Raw genomic sequence first — 15,472 nt, forward strand, 5'->3', positions numbered from 1 at the left:
AAATCAATAGACTCCGATGTTTTAGAAATTATTGATGGCGACATTGACACAGTTAAAAAATATGAGCTGCTGGTCTCTTGTTATGAAAGTCCTGCTACAAGAACTTCTTTCGTAAGTTTTATAAACAGTTTAACTTCATTTTGTAAACGCTAGTGTGATTGTGTAACAGTAGGTATTCATCTTTGCAATAATCAAGAGGTTAAACAAAATATTTATTTTTTTATTTTAGATGCATTTTGGGTTAATTTAGTTACATTTGCTAAAGAAAATCGGTGGAACAGAGCAGGTAAAAACCATTGCATATGTTATGTCGCGACGTTACTAATTTTTTAATGTCAAAAATAAACATAGATGGTAAAGGAAATATCGGAAACTTCCTTTTAGAAAGTCCACAATATGTAAAGTTCTTCTGTTTAATTCTAATTTTGATTTATGAAGTTACATTTAAAATGCTAACTATTTACCCTAGTTTTTTGCGGTTACAAATCAGGTTACGAAATCAGACTATCAGGATAAGAATGTAGAAGATGATGTTGCAGAAACAGGTCATGATAAACAAGCGGTAGACGGTATTCTAGGAAGATTTTTGATAATACATAAACCAGAGAAAACAGTGATCCAAAATATTCGTTTATGAGTTTAATTAATTTCATTAGTAATCTTTGACTTGATCTTAATGTAAACTTTTATTTTCTGCTAATGAGATTAAATTTTGAAAATATTTGATAGAAATTGTTACCATAAAATTTTCACTGCAGAAAGCTTGATCATTTAATTTATTTAATTATCAAAACATAAACAAGTATAGCGCACAAGCATTTTATCTCTAAATCCCCACTATATGAAGACTTTTATATAAGTTTATAACTTTATACATAGTTTTATAAAATAAAAGTATAGTATAAGTAGTATAGTATAAAACTTTATAAACATATTGTAATAGTTATAAAAAAAAATAAAAATAAGATATATATCACTATATCTTGTTTATAAATTTCAAGACCTATATAGCTCTTATTACTAATATATAGTAAAATATTACTGTTTCTTTATTTATTGCTCAAGAATAAAGTTAATCAAGTAATTTTCTCAAATTAAAAAATATGGTTGTTTTACTCGCAAGTTTTAACCCAATACGGATAAATACATTACCATTTTATTTTAACAACTCACGAAAGTAGTTTAATAAAAATACATTACCATTTTATTTTAACAACAGACGGAAGTAGTTTAATTAAAATTTTGAAAATATAACTACTTAATCTTTAAACTTAAAATATTGAAAACATAATAAACTTAATCTAAAGAATATTTATATTGCAACTAGCTTAAGCAAAAAAAAAAATTATTTCCAAATAGCCTCACACTTTCCAAATAGCCCCTATTTACGGTGAGGAAAAATTCCGTTCAATTTTGTTAAATGGTTACTTTCCGTACTGATAACGAAAGTAATTCTGTAAAAGTAAGAAAATTTCTAACAGTGTAAGTATATGTTTTCCAGTAGAAAAACTTTAAATACGAAGACTTATGTGTCCTTCATTTTATTAACAAATGGGTTTATAAATTTTTAAAAACTTGAGTGAGATTTGAATTCTTATTGTAAAGCTACTAAACAAAAAGCACTCAGTTATATATAAAACCTGTTTTTAATTTAAAGGATTTTAAAAACTGAACTAAATTAACTTGAAATGTCTTTTTCTCGATCAAAAAAGTATATTTTTTAAAAAAGTACATAGAATACTCTTCGGGTTTTAAGTTTTATTCGGGATTTAAGTATATATACCTAATAGTAGATAAGATAAAATAATAATAATAATAGTAAAAATAACATTACTTGCATCCAAGATGGCCACGATCTTCAAAACGATTTAAGCTACCTACCTCTAAATCTGACTATACTTGCACTATTGGAATAAAGGGGATTATGTAACAAAAAAACTCACGACTCGTAGAAATGCTACTTCCGCCCTTACATTATATAAATTTATATAAAATAATATTAAAAAAACTATCAAAAAAATGTTTCCTTAATATAAGTCTAATGTAGTTTACTTTTATTTATAATTTTCATATATTTGTTTTGCAATTTCGATAAGCTGAGTGACATCAAACATTTTGGGAAATGTTGTTATTTGTGTTTCCAAACTATCATTTATTTTCTTTTTTGTCATTAGTTCAATGATTACATTTAATCTTAAACGAATTCGTAACATATCAACATTGTTTTTTTTTTTAAATTTAAATATTTTTTTATTGACTTCTATGTTTTGGATTGTCTTGCTAATGGATTCAATTTGTTCTGCAAAGTATGTCCAATCACAATATTCTTGAAAATTGTTCTGTGAATGATCGGAGATGATTTGCGAAGTATTTTCCACAAAATTATTTACCGTCTTACTATTTTTTTTCATATATGCTGTAGATGTTAAAGTTGAGGTTAATGGATAGCAGTCTGAATCTGAGCTTCGTAAAATGTTTGATAAGTTTTTTAAACAGGGAAAGTTACAAGTTGTAACGCTATCATATAATTGGTTAGATTGGTCCATTATTTTTGTAGAATAATTATCTTTTTTAGAATCATATGATTTTTCAATTGCTGAATCATTTTTTTGAAATTTAGATGACGTAACAGTTTGAAGTTTTAACTTTAAAGCATCATTTTCTTGTTGAATCTCTTTTATTATTTTAAAGTTGAAAAGCATATTATTACTCAATGCCTCTATCTTTTCATCTTTTAGTTGGTTTTCATTTCTATTGGTAATTAATTCATCTTCAATTTCCGCAAAACTGATTAGTAATTCTTTTAACTCTTCACGGTAATCTTCTTTTTTGTGTAAATTTTTGAGTAATAAATTTTGCATGTCCTTGATGTTCTTCCTAATCTGATTTAATAAATGTAATACGGATGAATATTTTTTATTAAAAGAAACCAATTCTAGATTTTGATTATAAACCACTTCATTTGTTACTTGTAGTTTTGTGTATAATTGATTTATAATATCAAAAAGCTTAAAAGTGTCAATACAATTTTTGATTGGATCTTCCGAATCTAACTGACGGACATTATTAAAACATTCCGATTGATTTAATTCTGTATTACTGCCATTACTAGAGAAAGGCGATATAAAGTGTAAATCAACTAAATTCAAGGATAGTTTTTTATTTATTAAAGAACTCTCTGACCATTCTTGCTTCAAGTAGGATTCCGTGTTTGGAATTTCAGAATTACTTTCTTGTTGAGCTAAGATGTTTTGCTCTAAGACTTTAATTGTATTTTGAAGCTCATTATTTTTAGAGACTGTTGCTTCCATGGTTTCTTTTAAATGGCTAGTAAGTAAAAAACTTTCCCTAAGCTTAGTTTCTAGTTTTTTTTCTGCCATCTTTAGCCTAATATTTTCATATATAATCATCATATTAGCTTTAACTCTACTACTTACATTGAGTTCACATTGCTTACATATTGCATTTTCACAATCTAAAATATCAAATATTTAATTATTATTATATATATATATATATATATATATATATATATATATATATATATATATATATATATATATATGTATGTATAAGGAAAACCTAAAATAATCAAATATTTAATTATTATTTTATATATATATATATATATATATATATGTATACATATATATATATGTATATATATATGTATACATATATATATATGTATATATATATATATATATATATATATATATATATATATATATATATATATATATATATATATATATATATATATATATATATATATATGTATAAGGGAAAAATTCAGCTGAAGCTGAACATTCCAAAATTTGCCAAGGAAATTTCCACTGGAATGATCGCAATACCTTAAAAATAGAAATAAATAGTTTTAATAGGAAAGTTAGGGAAGCGCTGGAAATACAACACAACGAAAGTCTCTTTCTCGACAATGGTCTTAACCGGGATGATGGCGATTATGTGACGACGTCATATTGGAAACCCATGTTCAAATTCTTAGGTCACAAAAAGCTCTCTTGAAAAACTCTTTAAAAAAAGCTCTTTCAAAGAATATCGTTTCGTAAATTTAAACGATTTTGTATAATATTATCTTTTATAACGGTTTTTAATATACTTGATAACGAGGGTATCAATATTCCCTCGAAATATCGTAAAAATAAATTTATTTTTAACAAATAGAAAATAATCCATAAAAAGAAGTTGTTTTTTTTAAAAAAAAATATTTATACAAATAAAATCTATTGAAGATGCCAACATTTAAAATACATATATATATATATATATATATATATATATATATATATATATATATAAAATATATATATATATAAAATATATATATATATATATATATATATATATATATATATATATATATATATATATATATAAAATATATATATATATATATATAAAATATATATATATATATATATATATATATATATGTATGTATATACAATTTTTTCAGTCATTTTTGAAAATATAAACTTTTTTTTTAAATCAATCATTGTAAATAAGTCTAGCGGTGTTTTTATAAAATTTATAATAAATTTCGTTCGTACGTATTTTAAAATATGAAGTAATTTAAAATATTTTTTAACTTTTTTAAATGCAGGAGACTCCCTTTTAATGCGGGAGACTTGACAGGTCTGATAATTTACAACAAAATTATTCAAAAATATTATACTTAATATTTCCTTTTTTATACTTATAATATAAACAAAAAAGAATAGAAAAACAAAAAGTACATTTTTTACCTTACACAGTTGACATTACTAGCTTATAAGTTTATTGTAAACAACCGTTTACAAAAAATTTGTCTTCCTCTTTCTACAGTTTTTTACAATAACCAAGTGAAGCAAATTTATTTTAGATTAAATTGCATAAAATATTTTATAGACAAATTTTGAAATATTGTATTAATGTTAGGGATGTACCGGATCGGAAATTTTAATATCCGGCCGGAACCGGATTGTCCTGAATTGTTAACAAAATTCCGAACAAAAACTCGGAACAAGAACTATATGTATGTTATTTTTTACCTTCAAGTTTTTAATGCAGAAGTGTTGCATTTAAAATGTCTTCTTGGACAAACACCGAATTCAAACAACGCGATAAATTAAACGTTAGTAAACAGGGTTTAAAATAGTTTTTGTTATTTGTTTGATATTTTTGTTAAACATAAAAAATGTTCGGTGATCTACGGAAATATTTGTGATGAAAAAATAGATATTGAAGCAACGCTCCCCTGTTGACCAAAGATTAGATTAAAAAGAACATTGAAGAGTAACTGTCTATTTAATAGAAGTTATTTTAAGTTTAGTTAAAAAAAAAAGTTATAGCATTTGCTGTTTTTACAAGTTTTTACCACTATTTGATAATAAATATTATAAGGCTGCAAGCAGATCTAAATTATCTTATAAAATCATCATGGTTAACAAAATTTAATTATGACAAGTGTAAAATCATGCATAAAATAACAACCTTGAACCTGTGAAGGCAAATTTGCGGCTGCTTTTTTTATTACCATCGACACTTATTTTTTCATCAACAAAAGGTATTGTTCATCAAGCCATTTATTTTGGAGTTAAAAGGTTAAAAGGGGACTGTAATATTTATTTAAAAAAAAGCGAGCATCCTCGTGACTTTCCGCAGCATTTGTATTCTTTAGACCAAAATATAAATCACACTGTTAAATTCTGAGACTAACCAATTGTATTCTTTGCCAAACCTAACCATGCTTCAATAAAGACATATTTGTTTGCAGCATTATTTATTATAACAAGTAGTTTGTGGACTTTGATAAGATAAGTTATTTTGAATGCGTTGAAGTTTATTAATTTTCTTTTGTCTTTCTTCAATTAGAAGTCTAATGTATGTTATAACTAACTTTTTCATGAAACCAGAAAAATGGTATTAATTTCTTAAATGGTAAAAAAAAAATTACAAAATTTCTGCAATTGCATACAAAACTTTGTTTACCCAATCTCGAACATATCTGTTCTAACTCCGAAAAGTCTAAGTTTTGCAAAAGAAAAACAAACAAGATTGTCAGGAAGTTGCCTATTTGCTATGATTTTAGCTTCATTAAAAAGTTTTCTGCAAAACTGATCTCTAATTTTAATAGCTCAACTATAAAAATCTTTTAAGTAACAAAAAACAAAAACTATTCTTAACATTATATATATATATATATATATATATATATATATATATATATATATATATATATATATATATATATATATATATATATATATATATATATATATATTATGTATATATATATATATATATATATATATATATATATATATAGAGAGAGAGAGAGAGAGAGAGAGAGAGACAAAAAAAAAGAAAAAAAGAAATACATGTTTATAGAACAATGATTTTAGTGTAGACCAGGGACTAGTTGGCAATAGGGGTAAGTTTATTTGCAGAGCCTTTTATCAGAAAGAGCCAGAAACTGCGTGGAACATTTCTAACTGAACGTTTTATCTTTCACTATGGTTTGTTAAGGGTTCTCACATGATTATAGTAGAAAGATGTTGGAAACTATGCATTTTTTGATATCGGAATTGATAATTGCATATATAAAAATAATATAAGATAAGAAGAATTTTGATAATTGGATTTTTTGATATTCTAGATATTGGAAATAATATATGTTTTGGACAAAATTGTAACTTCTGGCTTTCCTTTCATTTTCAAATAACGAATAAAATAGGTCAATATCAAAAATAATCTATTGTAAAGATTCCTCCCACAATTTATTATTTACTATGTCATTTTTGTATAGTTGCCTCTATTTGGCTTATTGTACGAATTATTAGTTGCTACCAGCTTAAAGTAATATTAAATTATTGGCTTAAATTTGTTTACAAAATAATAAAATAAATTCTATAAACTTTGTACTTAATACATTACAAAGAAAAAATAAAAATTACTGTACTTTTTTTTGTACTTAATAAATTACAAAGAAAAAATAAAAATTACTGGTTTAAAAAATATAATTTCTGAAACGGATCTTAAAATCTTAAAATGTGCAGTTGAGTACTGGAACTCAAAAGAACAAAGAACAATCTTCAAGGATGTTTTTGAAAATAAAATTCCTAGATCCTAGAGATTTTTTTTGAAACTTTTTATTTACCTTACTTGTAATACATAGTGGGCGTTAACAAATATATAAATAAAAATAAATAAATTAACAATCATTTTTATAATTTGCGCTTACTTACCTCAAGGTGGGTAACTTTTTTTTTTAAAGCCCTGAGGGGCACCAATACAATTTTTTTTATTATAAATGCCACTTGAAAATGCTACCTAAGTTCATACTCTTCAAGACTGTCAAAACTTTAATACTAACAAAAAAATGTATCGTTAGGACTATTGAGCTTAAAGATTAAAAACAGAGGCCATTAGCCCCGGTCTTTCTAAGAAAAACTTGTCACCAAGCACCGCTTTGCAAATAAAGTATAAGCCTATCTTTTCTTTTACAATGATCTTCATTAAGTAAAGAATTAAACAGACTGGGGCTCAAAGAAGATGAAGATGACAGTAAATCATCACAATTGTGCATTGGGTAGTATCACACAAAACTAAAAAAAAAATTTAAGTTAACAAAAACATCCTTGCAGGATAATATTTAGGGTGAAAAGAAATGGAAACCTCACCTACATGAGCTTAGAACTTTAACTATTTAGAAACTTAATATTCACTAAGTATTACTATTTATGTTTAAAGTAAAACGTGGCTTATCTCCAATATCATTTCAATCTTACTTTTATGAAGTTTCTCGGGTAACCCCACCCCTTTCTCGAAATTGAAAAAATGGTTTATCTTGATCTCTTTTTTGTCTCAGTCTCGAAATTGGAGATTCATCTCGAAATCGGTGGTTTTTAATTTCAAAATTTGATTTAAAAAATTAACTTTAAATAGCTTAATCAAGATTTAGATTTCAGAAAAAGAAGAAAAAAAGGAAGAATAATGAAATAATAAAAAAAAATATTGGTGCTCCAGCTAAATCCTCGGCCGAAGTAGCAGCTCTTCTTCGCGGCAGCAGGCTATAAAATAGCCTATGTATGTACTGAAGCCCTTGGTAGCAAGCAATTTAAGTATGAATCATTGTTAAAAAAGCAATTTAAACTGCCTTTTTTAAATCATGTTAAAATATTGAAAATAATGCATTATCTTCATAAATATCCCAAGTAATTCTGCATCAGGTTTATCGAGATTAGTTCGTCTTTATATGACTTTTGAAACTAACTTCGTTTTATCAATAACTTAGCTTATTTTTTCAATATTAGTTCTGTCTAATTATTTTCGATATTTATGAATGATACAAACAAAAATGTACGATACTAAAATTTTTAAATGCAACTGACAGCAATCACTTTTAGTTTGTTGGATGTAGCGGATTTTGTTAAAAACTTTTAAACTTTGCTTCCAATTATATCGTTTAAACGTATTTGTTGTATAGGTTGGTTTAGCGTTATACCATCCATATTAGAAATACTATTAAGAATATAAGAGAACTGTGCTTATAAGAAAATCAAGCAATGACTGAAAACACTCTAAAAACAATAAATTGACTTCAGAGTAGTTACTTAAGCACAAACGTTTCTTAATTTTGCCATACCTTTAAATCCGCATTTCATAGGTATTCATATTTTTGGCGTTCAATATGCAATAATATGCAAAGTTATATTCAGTATATTTATCAAATTACAGAGGCTGTTTTAGTGTGTAACTTATATTTGCTGTTAAATAATAGTTTTCATAACTATTTATTTAAAATTGTTACTAAAGTTTGCAGGAGAGAAATAATTGTTAAAGTGATACATAGACGTTAAATGATGATAGATATTTATTTGAAATACATCTATCATCTTTCATTAAAGTTTCATTAAAGGGGAGGTCTTGGACCCAGTAGCCAGTGTAGGCAATGTATATTCGGGTGGAGTGTATGGTATATACGGGTGGAGTGGAATGTATATACAGTAGGCAATGTATATTCGGGTGGAGTGAATTTTAGTTTTTTTTACAATTCGTTTAGCCTGGGTGTGCAAAAGTTGTCTATTCATTTCAGAAATACTCTGGAAAAATATCAATGCTCTAGGAAATTATCTTGAGGTTCCTCAAGACCTCTAAAATTTTAATGGGTCCCTAATATTATGTAAAAAAAAGTTTTTCAAAAGTATGTCATGTTGGGTCTCAAAAGAAGCAAAATTTTATAAAAATTTCAAAAATAAAAATTATTTTATAAAAAAATTATTATTTAAGATTTTTTTGAAATTATAATTAAAAAAAATAAACTTTTTTCATTTTTAGTTTAAAAGGTCATTGTTGCTGCAATAAACTATAAAATAACAATTTTTTTTTTAAATAATTGTTATTTTTGAAATTTTTATAAAATTTTGCTTCTTTTGAGACCCAACATGACATACTTTTGAAAAACTTTTTATTACATAATATTAGGGACCAATTAAAATTTTAGAGGTCTTGAGGAACCTCAAGATAATTTCCTAGAGCATTGATATTTTTCCAGAGTATTTCTGAAATGAATAGACAACTTTTGCACACCCAGGCTAAACGAATTGTAAAAAAAACTAAAATTCACTACACCCTAATGTATATATATATATATATATATATATATATATATATATATATATATATATATATATATATATATATATATATATATATATATATATATATATATATATATATATATATTATGTTTAAGCAAGGAGTTATCATAGACTGGAGTGAGAACAAAGTTAAAATACGTCATTTTTCAAGGAACAGTCTTAATAATAAAACAATTTTCTATTAAACACTGCGTAATTATCATAATTAAAAGTTAACCAACCACATTCCACGTTTAACAAAAATTATTCAATGATATTGTTTCAAAACGTTATAAACGATAGCAAATAAAAGATTGAAGTTTAAAAAATTCGTTAACAATATTTAGAGTTAGTTTATTGTTATTTTTTTTGTTGTGCTTTTGAACGACTTATAATAAATTTCTGGATTAGAATTTAACTAATAAATGTCTAAATAAGAATTTGGTAGTATTTTTGCCGGATTTACAAAAAGAAGTTTTATATTTCTGTATTTGCTTACAAATCCGACAAAAATACTCCAACACAAAATAAAATGCGACAAAACTACTCCAACACAAAATAAAATCCTAGAGGGATTTAATAAGTTCCTGGCCGAAATAACATTTTTAAAGAACGTAACTAACCTGTAGCTGAACAGGCAAGCAAAAAATAAGGTTCAAATAGGTAGTAGAGATTTTGGTAGAGAGTCTAAAACTTTGATATTTATACCTATAATTGAGGTAAGCAAGAAACAATTACTTCGCTTTAATCGTGATTTTTGTTTTAATTAACTTCTTGATTGATCGAATAGTTGTTATAAATATATATAACAAAATTTTCATTTATTAATCCATTTTGATTACAACTCTCAAAGCTTATTGATTACGTTTTAAAATTTTCTTTTTTTTTTGCAAAAGCGCCATTTTGACTTGCTTCTGGAATAATTTTATTACAAAGACTGTAACGCGATTTTAATTCATTTTTGGCTTTGTTCTCCTCCAGCTAAGCTATTACACCTCCTTGGTTTAAGTTAAAGAATCTATGATTACCAAACACTTTCCAATATCAGTTTATTTCTATAAACCACAAATACTAAACTAAATTAACAATTTTGTCATACCTAAAACTTTATTAAAACAATAATAAAATTCATTATACTGTAAAAAATTGCTGCAACGCTGATGGGCATTTTACACCATCATTTGCGATATACAAAGCCAAAAGAAACTTTCGTCCTGACTGGGCAAGAGATGGTCCAGCTGGCACCAAATATTCAATTTCAAAATCAGGTTGGATGGAGCACAACACGTTTATTGAATGATTGAAAAAAGTATTTATACCCGAAACTGAGAAAATTGGTGGTATTCATATTTTAGCATTAGATAGGCATACAACTCACATAACTTTGGAAGTGGTATTGCTGTGCAAAAAACACAATATAATCTTGATTTGTCTACCAGAGCATTCTTCTCATATTCTACAACCATTGGATAAAGGTATCTGTTGTCATATCAAACAAGCTTGGAAAGAAATTCTTACAAAGTATTACAAAGACTCAAAATGTTGTAATTTAGATAAACAAAATTTTCCACCGTTGCTCAAACTGCTGTACGAGAGTGCTAAATGTTTAACACGCTTGTATACAATCGCTGGTTTCCACTACACTGGCTTATTTCCGCTTAATAATAACAACATAAATCATAAGCCATCAGCAATCACACAAATTTTTAATTTCATCTTCAACAGCCGCCGCAGCACCTACTTCAACTACATACCGATTACCATCTTTCTCAACTACACCAACTTCAAGTTTTGATAGGTATTAAGCATGTGTTGAGCGTTGCAAAAACAGTATCGAGATAGAGTTGAAGCAGTTTTTTCAAGCCAGAGATGAATGTTAAGTTGCATGTTAAGAAATCGCAACTTAAGAAAAGGAAGCATTGCAACATGTCAAAACTTGGCGGAAAATGTACTACCGAAGAAAATGTAATCGAGTTCCTCAAACAGAAAGATGAAGAAAAAGAAACAAAGGAAGCCGTGAGAGTTGCTAAACTTAACGCAAAGCGTTGACTCTCTATGCCAAGTAATTAAATGCCTGAGCATCATAATGCTGAGCAACCTAGGCAAAACAATAATAAAGAACAAGTACCAACAGCCAAACGATTAAAAGTTGCAAAATGTAAAAAGTGTTGAGTACAGTTACACTCAGAAATGTTGCAATGCGAGAATTCGGTGTCAGGAACGGTTGTGCAAAGAAACATGTTTACCAAAGAAATATAAATTTTTTTTGAAAAAATGTAAAAACTTTAACATAGTTTCTTATATTAGTTGTGTTAAAAAAAATAATTTAAAATAGTTGAAATTTGAAAAATTTAATATTTTCCTTATGTGTGCGGTTTTATCAGAAAGTTTTATAAAAAAAAAATGAAAAAAAAGTTATTTAATTTTTATTGATAAGTGTGAGGTTTTATTCTATTATATACAAAATAGTATCTAAATTTGTAACAAGTTGTCTGGATGATATGTCTTCTGCCAGCTCCAGTCAGAATTTTTCAAAACTTTATATTGTTATGTTCTAAAACATTGTGAAGCTTATTTCAAAGGACGAAATAAATAAATAAAAATATATAAGATTCAAAAATATTAAGCGAAAAAGTATAATTTGCAAGTAAAGTTTTTTACAATTTTTTATAATAAATAAGCAAAAGTTTAAATTACAACAACAAAAAAAAGTATATATACGCATTTTTTTTAAAATAAGAAATCAAGCAAATAAGTTATTACTGGACGAAATTGAGTCGAATTAACTACTCGACGTAGTTAATTTTAACTACTCAACTTAATTAAGGAGAATTAATAAAACTTAAATCAATATTTTTTTATAAAAAAACCTCATTTTTAACAATCCATAATTTAGGTTTTAAATGAAATAAATGAAAATTCATTTTTGTTAATACAACTTTTTCTATTTGTGTTTTAAAAAAATTTCTTAATGTTTTTTTGTTGTTTCTACAGAATTTAAGACTTTAGGAAAGTCTCTTTTAGAACTTCTTTCAGATTTTGCTCAGTCGATTTGCTTCAAATTAAAATTTAATTTAAATTAAAACGTTCTTAACCTGGACATGATTATAGATCAAAAGAGCTAGAAATTTTAAAAAGTGTATAAGTCTATAAACTTTATATAAAACATGTTTTTTTTTACTCAAAATTATGTTTTCCACCAAATAAGTAAAAGTAAACAAAATAATTATATGCTAGTAGAAGTAAAAAAAAAGTAGATCTTTTTCTTCTATTTTATTTAGGAATATTCTATTGTCTAAATGTCAATGCAACAGTTAAAATAACTCCAGCATCTAGCAAAGTCCTCACTTAAAAATAGCATTCAAGAACTTGAGATTTCACAGGTATGTAAATTAAATCTAAAGTCAGGACTCCATAATATAGCACATTTATATTATATTAAATTATATGACATATAATCTTTTTTTTTATGTTTTACCTCTAAACAGTTTAAATGTTTATCTTACAGACCAGATATTTTACGGAAATATTTTAAAAACTTAATCTAATAAACGACTGAAGGCAATTTCTTGAAAAGCACCTTGACTACAATTAGTAGAAAGAATCTTATTATAAGGGTTTTATTTTAATCTAGTAGTAAAAGTTTCTGAAGACTTTAGTTTGTTTAAATGATAAGCATATTTCGTTTACAATCGAAAGGATTCTATTAGATTCTATTCTATTCGATTGCGCGTGCAATACTCTTTAAAACTGTTGTAGACAATGCTTTTTAACTTCGTGATATGTTGAAATTTTATGTTGAAAATAAGTTTGTGAAAAATTTGAAAATATTCTCGTACTTTTGATAAGATAAATTTCTTAATAAAATATAACTTAGTAATAAAAGTTTTACAAGAATTTGTGATTTGAATCTTAAAAACAAATTTCTTAATTAAAAAAAAAAGTGTATAAGACTTTCATAATAAAAAAAAAAACGATTACTTACATGCTATGTTTTTGTGCAGATTTTCAGAATTTAATTTTTTTTCCGTCATTTATATCTGTTTTTTAAAACTATTAACAAAATATGAAGTTTTATTAATATAAATCAAGTTATGTTTTGTTAAAATATAATTTAATAAAAGTTTTTTCTATCAATTATTACTTAACTTTAAAACTGAAAAAAAAAATTGTACAAATCCCTAGAGTATATATTTGTTAAATAAACATATTTTTGTATTCATTTCTATTATTCCCCAAGGCATTTCTTAGATGAGAGTTTATCTCTTTCTTTTTGAAACCATTGACCTCTTACTGCATCAACACTTTTTACACAAGTTTTTTTACATAAGTTTTTTCTACGTGCATTTTATGAAGCAAAAACAAAATTTGCTGATGTGAAAAAAAGATTTTTTTTGTTTTGTATGTTTTTATAATAATGTTTTATCATGCATGCTGTATCAGATACAGCATGCATGATGCAACATTATTATAAAAACGCAAAACAAAACTATGATAATGATGAGCTGTCATGAACCTTACAACAAAAATAAATATTATCTACTATTGGTTAACGCTCATAACATCAATTTGAACACAAATATGTGGCATATTATTCAATATGTATCACATAAATCAAAACAAAAATAAGTTACTTTTGAAAAGTAGTATATTTAAAATACAATATGCATAATAATAAATAAAAATATGTTTACATAAATAAAACCTTAACGCATGTCAGGGGAGAATCAGGTACTTTTTGAGACAGCTAACTTTTTTAAAACATAGAAAAAACTCAAAATACATGTACATGTTTATACCTATGTATTTGACGGTTTTTTAAAATTTTTTTTCTTAAATATGCTGAGTTTGATGAGAAAGCATAAACTCATCAACGTTTTTTAACTTAATTTTATAAAAATAATTTTTTTACTTTTTTGTAATTAAAATCTCATTATGATTTATTTTGTCTTTCGTCTTCTGGCATTCCTAACACCTTACCGCCCGGGGCTGCATGCCCCTTTTTCCTCTACCTCTCGGCAGCCCTGCATAATTTATTCTTAATAAATTAAATTTTTTTTAAAATTTTACACTAAAGTAATACTAAGTATACTAAGTAAATTAATAAAAGTTATAAAAAAGTTGTTTTTAGTTATTATTGTTTTTATTATAAATTAATATATACTTATTCTTACATAAAATAAATATGTACGTTTTGTATAACTATTCTTATAAATTTATTATTTTTATATTAAAAAAAAAATTTTTATGAATATTTGGCGTCTTTAAAGCCTTAGCGCCTCGGTGAAAATCCCCCACTGTACTCGCTTTCTGACAGGTGCATATATGTGTGCATATTTACATATACACACATATATGCACACAGATGTACATATATATATATATATATATATATATATATATATATATATATATATATATATATATATATATATATATATATATATATATATATATATATATATATATATATATATATATATATATATATATATATATATATATATATAGTTAGTTAGTTAGTTACAAAACTGCGTGGAACTTATCCACAAGCTGAGGCGTAGCAACGTTCAGCTATAGCAGCTTAGTACTTTTAATTTTTTTTTATTAGATCAATATATCCTCATTATTCATAAACCATTCATCAAGGCTTGCTTTAAACTTGTTTAAGCTCTCGGCCTCTACAACAATATCCGGAAGTTTGTTTTAAATTTGGCACACTCTGTTTGAGAAGAAATGTATTCTTGAACTGACCGATGCACGAAAGTCATTTATTTCGCGAGGGGTGAAACACGGGCCATCTAATTCAACATTTGAATGGTTTGACATTC

General features: G+C 25.6%; 1 protein-coding gene across 1 annotated transcript; it reads right to left on the minus strand.

Moving 5' to 3' along the window:
* Nucleotides 1-1,946: 1,946 nt before the first annotated feature.
* LOC136090671 (interaptin-like) lies at nt 1,947-13,779 on the minus strand. Its single transcript, XM_065817508.1, has 2 exons — nt 13,627-13,779; nt 1,947-3,475 (listed from the first exon to the last, which is right to left on the minus strand). Exons 1-2 carry the CDS (start codon nt 13,673-13,675, stop codon nt 2,055-2,057), a joined length of 1,470 nt encoding a protein of 489 aa, XP_065673580.1. The 5' UTR covers nt 13,676-13,779; the 3' UTR covers nt 1,947-2,054.
* Between the last annotated feature and the right edge of the window lie 1,693 nt (nt 13,780-15,472).

This window comes from Hydra vulgaris, chromosome 14, assembly GCF_038396675.1.
Source record: "Hydra vulgaris chromosome 14, alternate assembly HydraT2T_AEP".
Taxonomy (NCBI): Eukaryota; Metazoa; Cnidaria; class Hydrozoa; order Anthoathecata; family Hydridae; genus Hydra; species Hydra vulgaris.